General features: G+C 44.0%; 1 protein-coding gene across 1 annotated transcript; it reads left to right on the top strand.

The window, feature by feature from the left end:
- The first annotated feature begins 720 nt into the window (after window positions 1–720).
- Window positions 721–17,772, top strand: apold1a (apolipoprotein L domain containing 1a). The gene is made up of 48 exons (XM_029524298.1): window positions 721–792; window positions 2,599–2,651; window positions 2,742–2,768; window positions 2,858–2,911; window positions 3,481–3,534; window positions 3,694–3,774; window positions 4,010–4,069; window positions 4,170–4,226; window positions 4,705–4,791; window positions 5,777–5,827; window positions 6,201–6,287; window positions 6,473–6,544; window positions 6,626–6,691; window positions 6,834–6,902; window positions 6,995–7,051; window positions 7,146–7,217; window positions 7,294–7,356; window positions 7,434–7,505; window positions 7,952–7,996; window positions 8,114–8,185; window positions 8,341–8,394; window positions 8,478–8,534; window positions 8,974–9,042; window positions 9,293–9,364; window positions 9,617–9,664; window positions 9,738–9,806; window positions 9,936–9,998; window positions 10,074–10,148; window positions 10,226–10,291; window positions 10,370–10,423; window positions 10,507–10,569; window positions 11,062–11,127; window positions 11,705–11,770; window positions 11,844–11,909; window positions 12,033–12,098; window positions 12,189–12,224; window positions 12,309–12,380; window positions 12,475–12,537; window positions 12,765–12,836; window positions 12,921–12,977; window positions 13,130–13,201; window positions 13,286–13,348; window positions 13,528–13,590; window positions 13,816–13,887; window positions 13,965–14,001; window positions 14,081–14,132; window positions 14,373–14,787; window positions 15,393–17,772. The coding sequence occupies exons 2-48, from the start codon at window positions 2,604–2,606 to the stop codon at window positions 16,881–16,883; spliced, it is 4,713 nt and encodes a 1,570-aa protein (XP_029380158.1). The 5' UTR covers window positions 721–792; window positions 2,599–2,603; the 3' UTR covers window positions 16,884–17,772.
- Window positions 17,773–18,980: the final 1,208 nt, after the last annotated feature.

The raw sequence follows: 18,980 nt of genomic DNA, 5'->3' as shown, positions 1-18,980 counted from the left end.
GTCAAACTGCGTTCTGTGAAGTTTTTATTCAACTGAACTAACAATTTATTTCCTCCTTCTGACGACTGAGCACATGCTGATAACCCAAATAAATTTGTTTTAGAGTTTCTTTCAGCAGTGTTTACTTTCCTTCAGAAAGTTTGTTAAACTCCAAGACGAGAGAGGAAATCAGGTTTTAAAAGAGCAGATAAACAGGAAAGTCATAAAATCCTCACCTCTACAGAATGAAAGATTTTAAAACTATTTGAATAAATATATTTATTTGGTTCAATCTGGGAAAAAAGGCCTAAAAAATGAACCCATCGTTTATTTACCTGAACTTTAATTTGCTCTGATAGTGAATGTGGCGTCTTTCTCATGAACATATAACTTCATTCAAAGAAATAAAAATCACAGAAAACACAAAATAATCTGATAATATTGGACTTTTTCAGCAGCTGAAAAAAAAAGAAGAATGGTGATGATTTGTCTTTGGGTGATTTAATGTCATTCAGCCGCGGCTCAACAAGGTTTCATGCAGGTTTGAACTTCTTTCTCTCCCTTTTTCTATTTCTGGAACAAGTGCCATTACGTTTTGGATTTTCTCTTCCCTGTTGTTGACGTCTGGTGAAACCGATGAGTCAGTCTCACCTGCTGGGAGCCCGGAGGCCCGGATGAGCTGCCTCTTCCTCACAGGTCACAGGTAGACCTCGGGCTGGCCACGCCCCCTCCCAGGTGACTCCACCGCCACCACAAAGCCAGAAGACACACAACACTCACATCTCGCATCCTCTCTGACTGCAGAAAAACCAGGTGAGGAAGGGAACCTTTAATCCTCCACAGTATCACCTGGGACAGATTCTGGAGCGGTGAGGTTTGATGGATCTGCATTTTGGTTAGAGATCATTTCACACGGACGATTTGTGGCTCAGAAGCTCTCAGGGAGTGTCTGGGTTTGTCTCAGGTGCTTTGTTCAGTGTCGCCTTGGGGTGGTGTCTGAAATATTTTGATTGCCTAACGTGGAGCTGAAGAGACGTTAGACAGACCGGTGAAGTGCACACGAGTAGGTGAGATGTAAAGAAGGTTTGGAGGTTTCTGGAAGTGATGTGCATGTTGTTGTGTTATGTTTCATGGAAACTAAAGAAAAGCATTGCTTCTATTTCCAAACTACAAGTGTTCAGCTTTTTAGAGCAGGCCCAAATCAGAAAAATATACCACAGTTTTAATTTACCACCTGGGGAATAAAATTAATCTTTATCCAGGTCAAAGTAAAGATAAATGAATAAAAAGTAAGCATGACAGTATTTAACTAGGAAGTCATGGAATTTTGGATTTTTAATATTCAGCTCAAGTATTTAAATTTGATACTCCTCCCTATCCTCACACAGGAACGTAATCAGGAAAGTAATTCATAGAAATAAATATTAGAAATATCAATTTGTAATTCCATTGTTTTATTTCATTTGTTGAAAAAAATATATAAAGTATAAATTCTACCAAAATTATAAAAACATGTTACAAAACATGAAATATTGGACATATGTGTGTCTTTCTCCTTCCCATAGATTTAAATAAATCCAATAATTTTACTGCACAAAACAAAACAAAGACAACACAACGTGTGCTTGTCTGTGTGATTTCGGAGGTTTTGAGCGGTCCCTGAACGCCTCCCAGTGCAGATGTTGAGGGTGTGGTGGAAGTTTTAAAAACTCCTGGGAATCTCCGAGTGTCCGTGAAGGGGCCGCCTGCAGCCTGCCGGAGCACTCATGTTGTTGATTTGGTCCAAACTTTCTTCATAAATTTAAAAAAAAAAAAAAAGAAAAAAAAGTGCTTTCAAAACGTCAAAACGCAGGTAGGTCCGACATGAACCTCGTTTGGTTTGTGTGTCTTTTTGTTTGTTTTCAGCCTCAGCAGATTCAGGAACTCGAACACAACACGGATTCACTTCAGCTGCTCAGCTTTAGTGAGTCCGTGTTGTGTTTGGGTGAAAAATGACGCAACGCTGAACAGTTGTGTTAAATTAAAAAAAAAAAAAAAAGACAAGTGTGAATGGGAGAAGTCAGATTTTTTTATTTTTTATTTTTCTGCCTCAGTTTTCTTCGTGAGTGGCCCCTGCTGGTGGAGGTTACAACACAACACAACAACACAACTTTAAAAAAGCAAAGTTCTTTTTTGGGATGTCAAACATTCAGAGGTTGTTGGTTCTGTGTGGTAAATAATAAATCCAAAAGATGCTTCACGTTCGAGATATCTATAACAGAAGACAATTTTACATCTGGATTGGTTTATTTGTTTGTTTATTTGTTTGTTTGTTTGTTTGTTTGTTTGTGGGTGTGTGAGTGTCACACCAGATTACGTTTCAGATATTGTGTATCCAGGACACAGTGTTTACGGTTTTTGTCGTACCATAACTGGGAAGGTCACACGTGGTTTGGATCATTTTCATGATTTGCTTCGACTGTGCTGATTATTGCTGTGTTCCTGATGCACACTTTTTTTTCCCAGCATGCATTGCACTAAGGAAGGTGGAGTAAACCTCTCTCCGCTCTAAAACAGATTAAACTAGTCGCAGATGGAGTTTTCAGCTGTGCACATAAAGCGGTGACGTTGTTTCCACAGGCAGGATGGAGGCCTGTACGATGAAGCCCGAAGTGAAGAAGAAACCAAAGCCGGTGAGAACATCTACAGCTGCCGCAGAAACAAAAGTCGAGTTCAAACAATCATCCAACATTCAGCTGTTTCTTCTTCTTCTCCGTTTACAGCCCCAGCCTCCTCCGAAGCCCGCTGAGGTACTGATGTGACAAACCCAGATTTTGGATCAGAGTTCTCATCCTGTTTTCTAACCAGCTCAAACCAAAATGATTGTGAATGTTTACAGCGGAAAGGAAACCAGCAGGACACGCCTCCCGTTCCTCCACGACCTGCAGACGCTGTGAGTTCAGCATGAACCGTGTCCTTCTGTGCTTCCTGCTGACTGACTCTGACTATTATGGGATGCAGGTCATCTGGAAACATTCAAGTGTGGTTGTAGACGTCTGTTATTATCTGTTGGCCTCTGTAGAAACATTTAAGGCCAAATATCAAACTTTCAACAACATGCTGGTGCAAAGTTGGTGGAATTCAGCTTTGGTTTGAGTAACAACCTTTTTTTTTTTTTTTTCCACCAAACAAACTGCAGTCTAAACTAACGCTGCTCGGTTAATTGGAGTTTAATCAAAGTTGCAATATGGCCAATCCAGTATCCAAAAAATGAGATACAGACACGGCCGTCGTGCCGTCTGCTCAAATAACCGTGACATGAATTTCGATGCGAATCGAAAACAGCATCATAGATGATTTACTCTTTCAAATCGACTTGTTTCTCCGCTGAGTCAAGCTGCAACTCTTCTCAGCTTTTTCTTACAATTTCCTGATGAATAAATTGGAGGGGGGACAAAGAGAATTGGCAGCTTTTTAGAGAATGAATTTTTATTTTGGAAACTTTTTTCTTTTTCTGTCCAGGAACTGAGTCACACTCAGCACAGACTGAAAAGAGCTGCAGCATCAAACAGTCAGGTGAGGTTTGGTTTGAGGGTGAAGAAGTGAAGAAGTGAGTGTGATCCACGTAACGTAATCACTGAATATGTGGATTTTTGAATGTTTTGTGAAGTTTCCTTTTTGACGCTGTGTGGATTATTGTCCAAGTGCGTTATCACCCTTTTCCAACTCTGTCAGGTCGGTGGAAACGTAACACAAAGCGACACAAAAGAAAAATCGTCCGAAACTCCCGTGATTCCACCCCGGCCGTCAGAAAAGGTGCGCTACTCCCAAATATTCATGCGAATCCTCACAGTGAGGAGGCCGCTCAGCTTGAATAAGACTTAACTTCAGTGAGAGCTGAGCATTGTGGGAACGTGCATGTTTTGTTTTACGTGCAGTGAGTCGGCTTCGCCCTCATTCTGGAGTTAACCGTAAAGAATCAGGTCGGGCGACTTGAGGATTCATGTTTCTCTTCTTTTTATTCTTACTTGTTTCATTTTTTGCAACGCAGGAACTGAATGCTGCTAACAGATACAGTCAACGCAGGCGGCCACACACTGAGGACACAAAAGTACACAAACAGACACACACACACACAGAGGCGCACAATGAGACACCACACTCCGCCCTGACTGCAGAATCTCTGTCCTGTCCTTCCTCTTTCTCCTCAGAGCTCCCAAACTAAAGACCAACCAGAAGCTGCTGGAGATGAAATAGAGTCCAAACAGGTACGTCAGGCAGAAGCGGATCAGCTGATCGGAATAAAGCAGCATCTTCCTCTTTATTTACCCTGCAGAGTAATCAGCCGGTCCTGGCCGGGTTATTGCGGCGGAGCCAAAAAGACAAAACGACTGTGAGAAAATCCCTCTGCGGCTGAAATCAGCCTGATAATCAGTACAGCTGGATTTTTTTTCTTCAGCAGTTTATGGAGATGTGTTTTTGGTATTTCTAAGGAACGAGGAGCTTACTGATATAAGACGCTCACAGACGAGCTGTAACTTTAAGGGAAAAGGGAAAGTTGGTTCAGTCACATTCACTGTAACTGTGTCCTGATAAAGCTGCGTTCATTTAGCTCAGCACACAAACACAACATATTTTTACATGCCAAATATGTAAAGATACACACACGTTGACAGCACACAAGGCAGAGTTGTGTTGTCGTTTCTCTGCAGGTGAAATGAATGAGTTTTTATTTTTCCTTCTCAGTCTTCAGCCTTCAGTCTGCTCGACGACAAAGACCAAGACGAAAAAACTGGAGACATCCCGACCAAACAGCCTCCGAGCAGCAAACCGGTGTGTGTCTCTGTGTGTGTCTCTCTTTGTGTGTCCTTGTGTGTGTCCCTGTGTGTGTCTCCCTGTGTGTCTCTCTTTGTGTGTCCTTGTGTGTGTCTCTCTGTGTGTCCTTGTGTGTGTCTCTCTGTGTGTGTCCCTGTGTGTCTCTCTTTGTGTCCTTGTGTGTGTCTCTCTGTGTCTCTCTGTGTGTATCCTTGTGTGTGTCTCCCTGTGTGTCTCTCTTTGTGTGTCCTTGTGTGTGTCTCTCTGTGTGTCCTTGTGTGTGTCTCTCTGTGTCTCTCTGTGTGTGTCCCTGTGTGTCTCTCTTTGTGTGTCCTTGTGTGTGTCTCTCTGTGTCTCTCTGTGTGTGTCCCTGTGTGTCTCTCTTTGTGTGTCCCTGTGTGTGTCCCTGTGTGTCTCCCTGTGTGTCTCCCTGTGTCTCTCTCTCTGTGTGTCTCCCTGTGTCTCTCTCCCTTTGTCTCTCTCTCTGTGTGTCTCCCTGTGTCTCTCTCCCTGTGTCTCTCTCTCTGTGTGTCTCCCTGTGTCTCTCTCCCTGTGTCTCTCTCTCTGTGTGTCTCCCTGTGTCTCTCTCCCTGTCTCTCTCTCTCTCTGTGTCTCCCTGTGTCTCTCTCTCTCTGTGTGTCTCCCTGTGTGTGTCTCCCTGTGTGTCTCTCTCTCTCTGTGTCTCCCTGTGTCTCCCTGTGTGTGTCTCCCTGTGTGTGTCTCCCTGTGTGTCTCTCTTTGTGTGTCTCTGTGTGTGTGTGTGTCCCTGTGTGTCTCCCTGTGTCTCTCTCTCTCTGCGTGTCTCTCTCTGTGTCTCTCTCTCTCTGTCCCTGTGTGTGTCTCTCTTTGTGTCTCCCTGTGTGTCTCTCTTTGTGTGTCTCTGTGTGTGTGTGTGTCCCTGTGTGTCTCCCTGTGTCTCTCTCTGTGTCTCTCTGTGTCCCTGTGTGTTTCTGTGTGTCCTCGTGTTATCAGCCGGTGTGTGACTTGTGGCTGATGTTAACAGGGCGTCCTGAAGGGCGTAATGAAAGGTTTACAGTTGAAGTCGTCACCGAAGGTATGAGGCAGCGTCTGTTGTGTTGTTGTGTTGTTGTGTTGGAGGCTGCAGGTTTCACTCTCAGCTGCTGTTTTCTTGGTGGGGGTGTCGACGGCGGTGTTTATTTTTAGGTTTGAGCTTTTCTGGCTGTCGTGGTGGCTCATGAAGCACGATCAGTCCTGGTTCAGCTCCAGTCTGTCGCTGTGACATCACTTCCTGTCCTCTCTCAGCTGTGGGATTTATATTTTTTGCATATTGATACATTCATAAAGTAGCTTTTAATATATGTGTCGAGGCCGAAGGTTAACGGAGAATCCTTTTTAATCTCTTTAATCTCTCGTCAAGTTGTCTACATTTCAAAATCCAGGTAGGTGACGTTGTGCTGTTCTCTCAGGCCAGCAGAGAGCCGAGTCCGGTTCCCAGCTCGGAGGAAGGAAGCTCAGAAAAGGACAAGCAAGAAAAAAATGCAGAACCCAAACAGGTGAGTCGGTTCTGCTTCTGCTTTTTCAAACAAACCAAACGGGAATTCACTGTCTGATATCTAATTAGTTTAAAAGGTACGTTTTTAGGTTCCAAAAACAAATTGACTCCGTAAATACGTACTTTTTTACGTTCAGAAAAAGTAAATGTTCAACGTTTGCTTTTTTTTTCTCCACGTCTCTTCAGGAAAAAGGAGGTTTGCTCTCCGGGATGTTTCGGAAAACGCCCAAAGAGAGATCCCGGTCTCCTGCGCTGACGGTACCACCGACTCTTCTGCTGTTCTTTCATTTCTCCATCCAGTTTTGTTTTGTTTTATTTTATTTTTCTGCTCACCGGCAGGTCAGCAGAGCAGACAGTGAGCCTGAGGATGAAGAAGAGGAGGAGAAAACATCGGAAAAGTCCAACGTGAGTCTTCTTCTGGTGGCCTTTGAATAGACAGACACAACAAATGAAAGAGTTTAATACGGTTTATATCTCCTCAAGCTAAAGAGCCAACTCACTGCCAAGAACACAGGAGAAGATCCTTTTTGTGTTTCTGTCTTCACAGGAAAAGGGAGGCTTCTTTTCTGGGATCCTTAAAAAATCCAGCAAACCAGCAGATGAGACAGCTGGACAGGTGAGCCAGGAATAAAAAGCACTTCCTGCTTCTCCAGTCAGCTGGTAAAATGTCAACATGTGGTCCGTTTTCGTCGTCTTCTTCTTCCTCAGGAGACTCTGAGCGCCGAGCTGTCGGCCAGCAGCGACAGTCTGTCTGACAACAACAAGGTGAGAAACCAGCAGACGACTTTATCTGTAATGACAGTGTACACAAAGACTCACAACGTGTCACTGAGCTGAACAAACCTTCCGCCTGTGTCAGGAGAGAGGACGCATCTTCAGCGGCGTGTTCAAGAAGTCCCCGAAAACGGCAGATACCGCTCAGACTGACGAGGTGATGCAGATGAAACAAAGTCCAACAAAGTTGTAATCCTGATAATCCCGGTGACTCTGTCTGTTTTGTGCTGCAGGACCGATGGTCTCTACACGACGAGCTGTCCGGCAGCTCCGATAATCTGTTGGAGAACACGAAGGTGGGCTGAGAGCTTCTCATCTGTGAGCTGACGGCAACGTGGAGCCACATTTTCATTAATTATGGTTTCGTCAGCAGGAAAAAGGAGGACTTTTCAGCGGGATTCTCCGAAAATCTCCCAAAACTCCCAGAGAGGGGACGCCTGGGCAGGTAAAGTGTGAGCCGTCTTTAGAGAATATGTGATCGAGGAAATGAAAGGATTAAGACCGACAGATTTGAAATGCTTAAAATGGAAACAGGAAAATTGAACAGGTCTGTCCATTAAAGTGTCTTTTTAAACAAAAAGAAGAACACAGCTTATTAATAAAGCAATAATAATATCCACAAAACAACCATTACTTCCTGTTTCACATATCATCTATATTCTCTGATAATATTTGGTCCATTATTTCTCCTGTTAAACTGTTTACCTTCAGATACGAGTCTGTTTGACACACCGTCTGCATCAACGTCATGATAATAATAATAATAATAATAATAAGTGTGTAAAAGACAAATAATCCCTTCACAGTTTGTTCTGCTGCTTCCCGTCACGTTTTGAAAACTTTGTTTCTGAAGGTGACGTTGAGCCGTCAAACAAAGCGTTTGTGTTTCAGGATAAAGAGTCAGTGCAGACGGAGTCGACAGGCGGCGACACTAAAGTGAGAGAGCTTCTTTTTTACATTTATATTTATATAATCAGTTTCTAATTCAGCTTGAGGTTCTTCGGATCAAATCAGGCTGTTTGTGAGGAAGAACATTTTTATTTGTGCTATCAGGAGAAAGGAGGCGTTTTCAGCGGGATGTTCAAGAAATCTCCCAAACTGCCTGACGGGCCGCGGCTGGAGGAGGTGATGCTTTTCATTTTGTGTGTTTGCTGTCCTGCAGCAGAGCTGGTTCACTCCGAAACAGTTTCCTTAATGCGGCATTGCTGCTTCTAACCGCCCCCCCCTCCCTCCCAGTCTTCATGCTCATACAGGTTGAGTAACATTTCTGTTGTGTTCAGGCGTCTCTGGACAGAGAAGTCTCAGCCAGCACCGACTGCTTGTTAGAGACCAAGGTGAGTCCCGGAGGCCGCGGCCGGACGAGTCTGCGGTGGAGGATCAGCTCATCAGGTTAAAATGTTTTCTCCTCTCTCTGCAGGAGAAAGGCGGTTTGTTCAGCGGACTTCTGAAGAAGACTCCCAAAATGTCTGCAGAGGTACAATAAGTGCAGATCACATGTGGACGCAGTAGAGAAACAAAAAAAATTGAAATAAATAAATATTTATCTAAATCTAAAACTGTACAATACAAAAATGTTTAAATCTCTGATATCTAGATCTGTCATTCAAACTGACATTCCTGTTTTTGTCCCACAGCCAAAAACTACAAAAAAAAAAAAACCAAAACAACTATTTAAAGAGCTACTTGTGAGATTACGATGGCAGTCCAAGTGCCTTTTTTATTTACTCATTAAAAAAAAAAAAAAAAACATTGTAAAAGAAAACAGACAAATAACTCAGTTTGTCATTTAGTAGAAAACGCTCGACTAAATAACGAACCGCTCGTGAGCGTCAGTGAAACTTCACACGCTCTGATCCTGGAAGAGCAGACGACAACACATGAGACGTTTCCATTTGTTGTGTTTCTCGTTCCAGGAGAATCTGTCGGCTCGCAAAGAACTTTCCACCAGCTGCGACAGTCTGTCCGAGGCCGCCAACGCCAAGGTCAGTCTGACATCATTTTCCTTCTTTACGTGACAAATAGTCACACAACAGAAAAATAGTTTTCAGCTGCTATTGTTACATTTCCAGCTTCAGCCAAAGCACCAAAACATTTTATTTCCAGGTGTTACGGATCAAATTGAGTCATTGGTGATAAAATAATTGGAATGAATGTCTTTTCATGAATCTTCCCGTTGAGTTTTCACGTATTTTTGTCTGGAATGACACGACATGAATAAAATCTACGTTTCAGGAGAAAGGAGGTGCGTTCAGCGGCATCTTGAAGAAGTCCTTCAGACTTGCAGATGATCCTCCATCAGAGGAAGTAAGAAGCGTCTCCTCTTTTCAAACTGTGTATCGGTTGTTGGTTCGATTTCCAGAACAGACAGTAGACATACTCACCAAAAACACATAGTCCGACAGGAGATGCAGGGAAACAAGAGACGACCTGCAGGACTTCTGTCCCAACCACCAAAAACAGCATTTGCTGGCTGGAATGGTTTCAGGTTTTATCCTCATGAATCTGCTGAGTCGCTGTGAGAAAACAACTTCTCATGGACTTTTCATCCTTTCCCAGGAAAAACAGAAACAAGACGACGAAGGTCTGTCCGAGAACAGCAGCAAGGTGAGCGTTCCTCTTTCTTCTAATCACAGTGCGCTTGTTTCGTTTTGTTTATTTTAATACTTCTGTTTTTCAGGAAAAAGGAGGAATATTTAGTGGAATATTCAAAAAGTCCAAACATGCAGAAGCTGCTCAAACTGAAGAGGTAACTGCTCGTTATCGCAGCTCTCACAGCTCTTGACTGTTAAGATGAGATATAAAGTGGACATTTTCTTCTCTTATGATTGTGTATTCGCTGCCATTAAATTGAAGTTGCGTTTGATGTGTTTTACAGGACGAGGGTGCTGATGCCAAGTCGATTTCAGCCAGCAATGAAAATTTATCTGAGAACAAACCGGTCAGTGAGTTTGACTGGCCTTCATTTTAAATAACGCCAGCAGCGGTCTCATCTCTTCTTCTCTGTTCCCATCAGGAAAAAGCTGCAGGTTTATTCAGCGGGCTCCTCAAAAAGACTCCCAAAGCGTCCGCAGGACGGCCGGAGTCACCGGTGAGTGAAACTGTCGTCTTCTTTTAAACTCTCCTCCTTCATCCCTTTCAAACGCCGTCAATGTCTTTGTGTTTCAGGACGGAGAAGCTGAGAACGAGCTGACGGCGAGCGCCGACGACCTCCCGGAGAACAACACGACCAAGGTGAGCTGCATCATACGGAGAAACACTCACAGGTGAGACGTCTGCAGACGGAGCGTTCACTGACACTTCTGTTTCCAGGAGAAAAACATCTTCAGCAGCATGTTCAAGAAGCCGCCGAAGCCAGCGGAGAAGGTATGAAGGCTGAACCCAGACGATGTTTAAATCTGCCACGATGACGATGACGACGATGTTTCCTCTGCTCTGGTTTGATTCAGGAACAGGAAGCAAACGATGAACAACAGCTGACTGGAAGCAGCGAGAATCTGACTGAACCAAAGGTGAAAACAAAACACATGAAACCCTTCTTGTTTTGTTTTGTCAAACCGAAGCAGGTCGACATGACAAATCGGGTTGAGTGAAAAGAGATCGTTTGTGTTTGCAATGAGCTTGTCGTCCGTCGTCACAGTTTAAAATACAATGTTGTCAAGTTTAAGTTATAAAAAATTAAAAAGTAAAAAGAATTAACTGCACAAAAAATATTCAGACATTAAAGAGAGAGAGAGAAATGAAACTGGACCAGATTTAAGAGAAAAGTATATAAAAAAAAATCCCACTGGTGGAAGAAGTATTATCACTTCTTTATAAAATACAACCTACCGGACGTGTCGGCAAAGTTAGAAATATTAATAAATAAATAAATAAAATCAGATGTTAGAAAAATGCTCAGATCATTAAAATGTGAAATAAACATTTCACAGGCGGTGAATCAGCTGCAGACTCGTTTTGGTGTAACTGAATCTGAATACGGAGATATTAACTTTGTGTTTTAGGAGAAAAAAGGAGGTCTGGCTGGTATTTTCAAAAGATCGTCAAGCATCGACAACCTGTTTGACGAGGTGAGTCCTGCAGGTGGCGACGCACGCAGACGCACACAGACACACACAGACTTCTTAGTCAGTCTGAATGAAAACAGTCTTGTGTAAAGACAAAATGTGCACGACTCACAATCAGATGTTACATTTTCCTGGGGGGTCTTTGAAGGCACCTGTCCTTCCTGCTGCAGCGACGCGGGACAGTGATGTCACAGAAAGTCATGATGTCACTGGATACAGCTTATTTCGACCCTGAGTTTTTTTTTTTTGTTTTGTTTTGTTTTTTTTTGGGTAGAAACAAATCGAAGTGAAATGAGCTTTTTTCTTTATAATCAAAGTGAATGTTGATTGTGGAGCTGAATTTTCTTGAAGTCTATGGGAAAATGGCTTTAGTTCTCCTTTGGTAAATGTTTTCCTCGTGACTTTGTGGTCTTTTTTTTTTTTTTTTAATAAAGCAGAGAGCACAGAGCGGGTCAGATCCCCCTCACTCCTCCTCAGCTCCATCTTCTCCTCCAAAATACAGTTTCTTCTGCTTATGAAAAGCCTAAACTGTCCTGTATGAGATGACTCAGTCTGTTCAATCTGCTTTTCTTCTCGTCAGGAGAAAGGCGGACTGTTCAGCGGACTCCTCAGGAAAACACCCAAAGCGTCAGCAGATGAGGCGGAGGTGAGTGAGCGACGCGTCGATGGCACGCTGTGTTTGCTCCGTTTGCTCACTGTCCGTTTTCCTTTTCATTCAGGACAAAGACGAGCAGAGGGAGCTGATGGGGAGCAACGACAGTCTGTCTGAAAATGCCGGAGCCAAGGTACCAGGGCGGGAAACGTGATGATGCATCTGAATGTTTCCTTTTACTTTAATGTGTGTGTGTGTGTTAATTTTAATGTGAGGCTTCACAGATAAAACGTTGTGTCTCCATTTCACGTTGCAGGAGAAAAGCATTTTCAGCGGGATGTTTAAGAAAGCCCCGAAACCAGCCGAGGGGACCGCCGATGAGGTGCAGGGATTTTGCTCACTGTGCGACACCACCATGTGTGCTTTGCGTTGTTTTTTTTTTGTGTTTTCATTTTCTTTTGTGCGTTTGCAGGAGCCGAACGAGGGCTCCGAGGGAAACGCATCCAAGGTACCAATGTCTTCTGACGCTCACAGTCTCAACCCGTTTCCTTCTCTTTTTGATTCCCGATTATCGATTGTGTGAATGATTCAGGAGAAGACTGGAGGTCTTGCCGGGATCTTCAAAAGGTCTCCCAAACCAGCTCCACGATCTGTCGCCACTCAGGTGAACAAATGATCTGATTTCGTTTTAGCCTTCAGTTTTGTTGTCTCTCCTTTGTTGGAGTGGAAGTATTTAAAAATAAAAAATTGCTGTCCAGGATCCGCTGAGCGGCACCAAGGAGCTGTCGGCCAGCTGGGACAGTCTGACAGATGCTGCTGAGGTGAGACGGACTTTAAACGAGGCTGATGTCAAAACCTGAAAGACGTCAGCAACAACAACAAAAAAGGATTTCACAGAATTAAATCTTCAGCACCTTCCTTTCTCCTGATTCCCTGCAAGAAAACCTTTAAAACTGTTTTCTTTGTTTTATTGCTTCCTGGTTATGAGAAGATTTCCACAAACTCCAAAACCTTCAAAAGTAACCGACTTGTCTTTTCTATTCATAAGATGGATCCATTAGGACGCAGCAAGCTGTCGGCCAGTAACGATGATCTTTCCGAAGCTGCAGCCAACACAAAGGTGAGTCCTCCAAAGCGTCTGCACCTGTTTGACAGTGAGAACGTCCCGTTTGACATCAACCTTCCTCGTTTTATATTTTACCAGGAGAAAAAAGCCGGGTTTTCTGCGATGTTCAGGAGGACGCCCAAAACAATGGAACAGGTAAATCAGTGTTTGGCTACAGGAGGGGGAGTTGAAGAGGAGCTTACCAACACTCAGCATATAGATCGGTCTGGTCGATAGCAGAGAGAAAGAAAAGTAATTTATAATGATGGAATAAATCTGATGCGATCACCGTCGTGCTTCTGTCGAAGGAGAGCGAGGACGCGGAGGCCCCGGCGGGATCGGGGCTGAGGCGCAGGAGGACCATCAAGAAGAAAAGACGAGTGAGCTGTTGGCCAACGACACACAGAACGAAGAAGCTGGGTGTTTGTTTTTTTATTTTATTTTCATTCTTCTGATCTCTTCAGGTTGTGTCATTCAGAGTCAAGAAAACTCTTCCCAAAATGCCCAAATTGAATTCATCTTCTCAGGTAAGTTCTGATTTTATATAAAAGCTTATAAAGAGGTTATTAAAAGTCTATTTATCATAGACAAACAAATGTACGTTTTAAAAATGCATATTTACTTATTTGCTCTGAGTGTTAGTCTTGTTAATGTGATTATTATTTATTGAATGACGTTATCTGTCGTTTTTTTTTCTCCCTCCCAGGCTTCAGATAAGATGCCGATAATCGAGGAGACTGTAGAGCTGCAGGAGCTGAGTCCAGCACAGGTTAACATCAGGATAATATAAAGCAGATACAGAGAAAACAGATTTTACTTTTAGTTCATCTTGTTTCATCATCCTGTTTTTTGTTTTTTTAGAATGAAAATAAATAAAATAAATAACGAATCCAAAGTGGCAGTAAAGATAAATGACATCTGTCCAGATCGGAGGCAGGCAGAGTGACCTGGACAGCTGAACTTTGTGTTGTTATTGTGTTTGTGTGTTTTCCAGGACAGCACAGTGGAGGTGCAGCCGGTGGAGATGGCAGCGTACCCGACGGAGGAAGAGCTGCTGGAGCCTGAGGTTGTGTGTTTTTTTTTTTTTTTAGTTGCTTGTTTCTAAGTGAGTCGTCTGTTCATGATGTGCACGTTTGTTTTCAGGAGGATGAATTGATGGAATGGTGGAACACGGTGAAAGGTCAGTGTTCACCTTTCTGTCGAAGGAGTTTGTGTTATTTGTGGAAACTCACCGTATGGTTTGTGCTGCTCTGTTCCAGGTTGGGCAGAGTGGAATGCCTCGTCCAGTTTCCAGGCAGAGGATGAAGAAGCGTGAGCACTTCCTTCATTTAAATTTAGCCAGAAAATAGAATTAGTCATATTAATAAATGTTAATTTTACTTCTGTGCAAAATTCACCTCGGACGCACAGATCTGTTTTTATTAGTTCATTATTTTGGTAGTAAAATATCAAAAACCTGTGATGTGATCCTGCTGAAGTTGGACAACAACGAAACTGTGTGTGTGTGTGAAACTTTTGTAGACTGACTTTAACCTTTTCACCCCCGCCCAGGGCGATGGAGCAGGCGGCTGATCGTATCTACATGGCGGCTCGACTCTTTGTGCGTCTTTTCAACCAGCGGGGAGCGTCTTTGCAGCATCGCATCCTGGAGCTTTTGGCTCTGGCTGATGCCGCCGATCAGTTCCACAAGAAAACCGTGCAGGCGGCTGTTGGCGGGGGGGTGGCCAGCGTGGCGGGCAGCGTGGCCACCATCACCGGGCTCATCCTGGCGCCGTTCACCTTTGGCGCCTCCATCATTGTGACGGCGGTGGGGATCAGCGTGGCGACCGCAGGCAGCATCACCTCAGCCACGGCAAATATCACAGACACAGTTCACTCCAACATGGACAGAAAGAAGGTGGAGAAGATGATTCAGGGCTACCAGGAGGAGATCAACGTCATCAGAGAGTGTTTGGAGTTCGTGCAGGTGAGAACATGTCGGGTTAATGTGTCCCAAATGCCTGATAGGTGACCATACAGGTTCAGGTGGAGAAAATACTGAGACACCTTTTAACGGCTGCTGTACGATTCAGATGAGATTTGAATTTATTATTGTTTCAAATATTGTGTCATCAGCCAACAATAAGAATCTATGTGTTTCAGTACCTACAAATAGGGAGCCGTTGTGTTCAGCAGAAGATTTTTCAAAGATTTAAAGACTCCATCATGCACACAGGAGGAGCAGGGTGGTTCCAATTAGTCAGCAGGTTGCAATATCCAACCTCACCGCTAGATGGGAGCAAAACCTCCATTTAGTCCCATTATAATAGTACATTTTATTTATTTATTTAAATTAGTTCATTGAGTGTCAAAATAATTCAAACTTTTGGTTCCCTTCTTTCCGGTGTTTCCATCCTGAAATGTCTCTTTCAGGTTCCTGATATTTCTTTTTTCCACCTCAAAGATTGTCAAGTTCAACAGATTTCTTCCTAAAAAAATATTTTAAAACACCCTTTTGTTTTCTGAAGAAACATTTCTGATAACAATCCTTGAAAAAGATCGATCAGGCTGTCTCTGCTCTGTGTCCCTCAGGAAGGAATGGACACCCTGCAGGAGTTGGACTTTGAGAAATACTCTCAGAGTGCCGCCAAAAAGGCTCTGAACCACAACATCAAACACGTGATGAAGGAGGGCGGGCGCGCCGGGAAAGCCCTGATGGTTAACACCGACAAACTCATCAGCACCGTGCAGGTCCTGGGCGCTGCCGGCGGCGCGGCCAAAGCCGCTCAGGCCATCAGCGTCACCACGGGGGTCATGTCGGCCCTCTTCCTGGCTCTGGACGTGTTCTTCCTCGCCAAAGACTCCCATGAGCTCCGCAAAGGTGCCAAAACCAAATTCGCCTCAAAGATCAGGGATGTTTGTAAAGATCTACAAGACGGCCTCCTGGAGCTGAACAAGGTGAAGACGCAGCTGCAGAAAACGATGGACGGCATCGAGGTGGAGGAGTACGAGGAGATCGAGGAGGTGGAGGTGGAGGTCGAAGACGAGCTGGAGTCGGATCCCAAGAAGCTGGCTGAGCTGGAGCAGGAGCTGGACCTCCTGGAGGAAAAACTGGACCTGAAGGTGGAGGAGGAGAACAGGAAGAAAAAAGAAATGGAGAAGAGCGTGAAAGAAAAAGAAGATCCAGAGGAAAAGAAGGATACGGAGAAGAAGGAGGAAGAAACAGGAGAAAACGGCGAAAACAAGACAAGCAAGAAGGAAAAAGGCAAAGAAGCAGCAGAACTGGAGAAACTACCCGAAGAGGAGAAAGAGCAGAATAATGAGAAAGCTCAGACAGGAAACAAAAAAGACAAAGAAACTGAGAACAGACTAACAGCTGGAAAAGAAAAGAACGAGAGCAAGAGAGAAAAGGCAAAAGACACCGACGCAAATAAAAAGACGGACAAAAAACAGGGAAGTGTGCAAGTAAAAGAAGAGGATGGCATCGAGAACAAATCAGGGGATACAAAACTGAAAACTGAGCGAGAGACTCCAAGAAGCAAAAGCAGCAGAGAGGACGAAACGGAGAGGAAACCTGAATGGAAATCAGCAAATAAAGAGAAAGAGGTAGTGAGACACGCCGGCAAAAACAACCAGGACAGACAAGAAGGGAGCAAACGTGAAAGGAGGGAAACGGATAAGGAGAGAGGAAGCAGCGGCAGAGACGTGGAGAGGAAAGGAAGTGACAGCAGGAGGAGGAGGACGGAGGAGGAAGAGGAGAGAGGAGGGAGAGACCAGAGAGCCGATGTGACGAGAAGGAGGGACGGGAAGAGAGAGGGAGAATCGCAGAGAGGGAAACGAGAAGGCCACGAGAAGGCGGAGTCACATCGGAGCCACGAAACGGCTCACCACGGGAGAGTGCCGTCCACGCACCACAGCGAACGGGGGAGCCGAGTCGAAAGCGCCAGGAGGCAGTTCGAGAGAGCGCGGGGTGAGGAGGAAGAGGAGAAGAGGAGGAAGGACGGAGACAGAGAGCACGGATCTTCCCGCCGAAGACCTCGACCTCGCTCCAACGCTCTGCTGGAGGACGGCCTCTACATTTAGCCCCAGCGTCATTCCGAACGTTCTGCTCTGCTGACATTCATGTAAAGTGACTGATCCTGAACTGCCGAGCTTGAGCTTTCTGCTGTTTTTCATCAAACTGGAAAAAGCAAGCACATTTTTATCATTTCACTTCTTCCAACCACACAAAAAGAAAAATGATGTTGAAAGTTTGATGTGGAAGTCTGTGGAAAGTGTTTTTTAAAGCTCTGAATCTGCTTTTATCTTCAGAGCTCATGGCGACAAAAAGCCTTTTTCCTTGCATTTGCCGTGAAATCCAAAGAAGCTCTTTAAAACCCATTTAATCCAACGAAACAAATATTTAATGCAAGTCAGATTTCAAAGCTTTCATTGTCTCTTGTTTACCACCGAGGAAGCTCAACTTCTGAAATCTTCGTACGAAGTGACTTTGTCATTGTTCAAAATGAACTAAAATGCATCCTGATAATAATCCACATATATAATCAACATAAAACCTCAACGCGTATTTCTGATCCGTGTTACTTTATATACCTGTTGTTTCAGGGTAAAACAGGATGGTGTGCCTTTTATTATAGACGGTGTGTATTTATTGTGTTGTCTGGTGGAGTTGTGGTTCCATAATGTTCCGTGCGGGTGTCTTTAAGTTTTTATATTTCTGGTACTACACACTCCTCTGTGATGAATTCAGCAGGGTCTCTGTTATTCTGTTACAGATTTTGGCTCAGAGCACTTTAAACTGTTTCCTCAGGTTTAACATCAGACAGGACCGCTAAGGTTTTTTAAGAGGTGAGTTGTCGTTTGTCTGGGATCAACATTTATATTTCATTTGTAACTGTACGTGTTTTTATGTGGGTACATTTTTTTACTGCGCTGCTTTCTAATAGGACTAATAAATTATCAATCAACAAAACAAAGAGTGTCTCTCTGAATTTTAAGCTTAAAGGTTTGTCTTTTCACAATTGTTGGGACTATTTGTGTCTTTGTTGTGCTTTGCTTTTTTTTTTTTGGGTCACTTTAAATGATTTTTTTTAAAGGAACCCCATACAGATACTTTCTTCCTTTAACTTCTTTTCTTAGCTTCCGTTAGCTGTCTTGTTCGTGGACATTCAATCAGCCGCGCTTTGTCGTGTCGGAGGCCTCCAGGTGTGATTGATTGTTGGGGTTTCCCGGGCCGTTCTGCAGGGCCTGAGAGGAAACACCTGGGTGAGTTGATTGGCTTTATTTGGTCGAACATGGAGAAGGGGGACTGTGGATTTGAAGCACTCTGTGACAGATCACAGTCCAGCTCATGCAGACTGGAGGTGAGTTATTTTAGGGAGCGCTCCCATCTGCTGCTGCTCCAGCTGGTGTGTTGATGGCTGCTTTGCTTTGGGCTGGCTGGTAAAATGATTCTGGTTGAGGATTTTTCTGAGACGCCATCAAAAGTATTTTTTGATGTTTGGACAAAAGAGCAGTTGTTGAAAGTTGTAGGTCACTGCAGGAGTCGGTGACTGAAGACTGTTTTCCAGGCGGACGTCATGAGATGGGAGGTTTTTCCTGGTAAAGCTGGAGATATTGAGGCTGCTGGTCCTTCAGCTCAGTGTTGGTTCATCCTTTGAACAGCAGCAGGAGTTGCTGCCGTTGCAAAAGGAGCATGAAATGTTGAAGCAGAGAGTCAGTCAGTTCATGTTCTGTTATGTAATGTTCCATCAGAGAGGGTGAGATGAGCCTGGAGATCGGTGAAGGGGCGAGCTGGAGGTGACCATTCTTCAGGGCTTCACTACTCTCCCCGTTTTTATCTCGTTTGCGATTTGAATCTTGCTCCGAGGTTCGATGGTGACCAAAGCAGTCCTGGTGGTGATCGCACAATCCTGTGGTGCTGTTTGTAAACTGTAGGGAAGCAACAGTACAGTTCTCCACGGTTCGGTACGCATCACGGTTTTTGGGCCACGGTAACGATACGACTTCAATATGTTCACATAAAACTACTCGCCAGAAAAGGCAATGTATTACATGTAAATAATTAAAAGCAAGCACAGGTTATAAAAACGTAACACTCTTCCACTTAAATAAAAAAAAAAAAGCCAGGATAAATAGAAACTGTTACAAATAGAATATCAGCTGCACCAGGTTTTGCTA

Source organism: Echeneis naucrates, chromosome 17 (assembly GCF_900963305.1).
Source record: "Echeneis naucrates chromosome 17, fEcheNa1.1, whole genome shotgun sequence".
Lineage (NCBI taxonomy): Eukaryota > Metazoa > Chordata > Actinopteri > Carangiformes > Echeneidae > Echeneis > Echeneis naucrates.
The sequence above is the reverse complement of the archived record's forward strand: the minus strand, read 5'-3'. Positions and strand labels throughout refer to the sequence as shown.

Coding starts and splice junctions, on each gene's coding strand:
- apold1a (XM_029524298.1), top strand. CDS start 2,604: ATGGAGGCCTGTACGATGAAGCCCGAAGTGAAGAAGAAACCAAAGCCG. Junction 7,506..7,951: donor GAGAGGGGACGCCTGGGCAG/GTAAAGTGTGAG, acceptor TTTGTGTTTCAG/GATAAAGAGTCAGTGCAGAC. Junction 14,002..14,080: donor ATGGTGGAACACGGTGAAAG/GTCAGTGTTCAC, acceptor GCTCTGTTCCAG/GTTGGGCAGAGTGGAATGCC.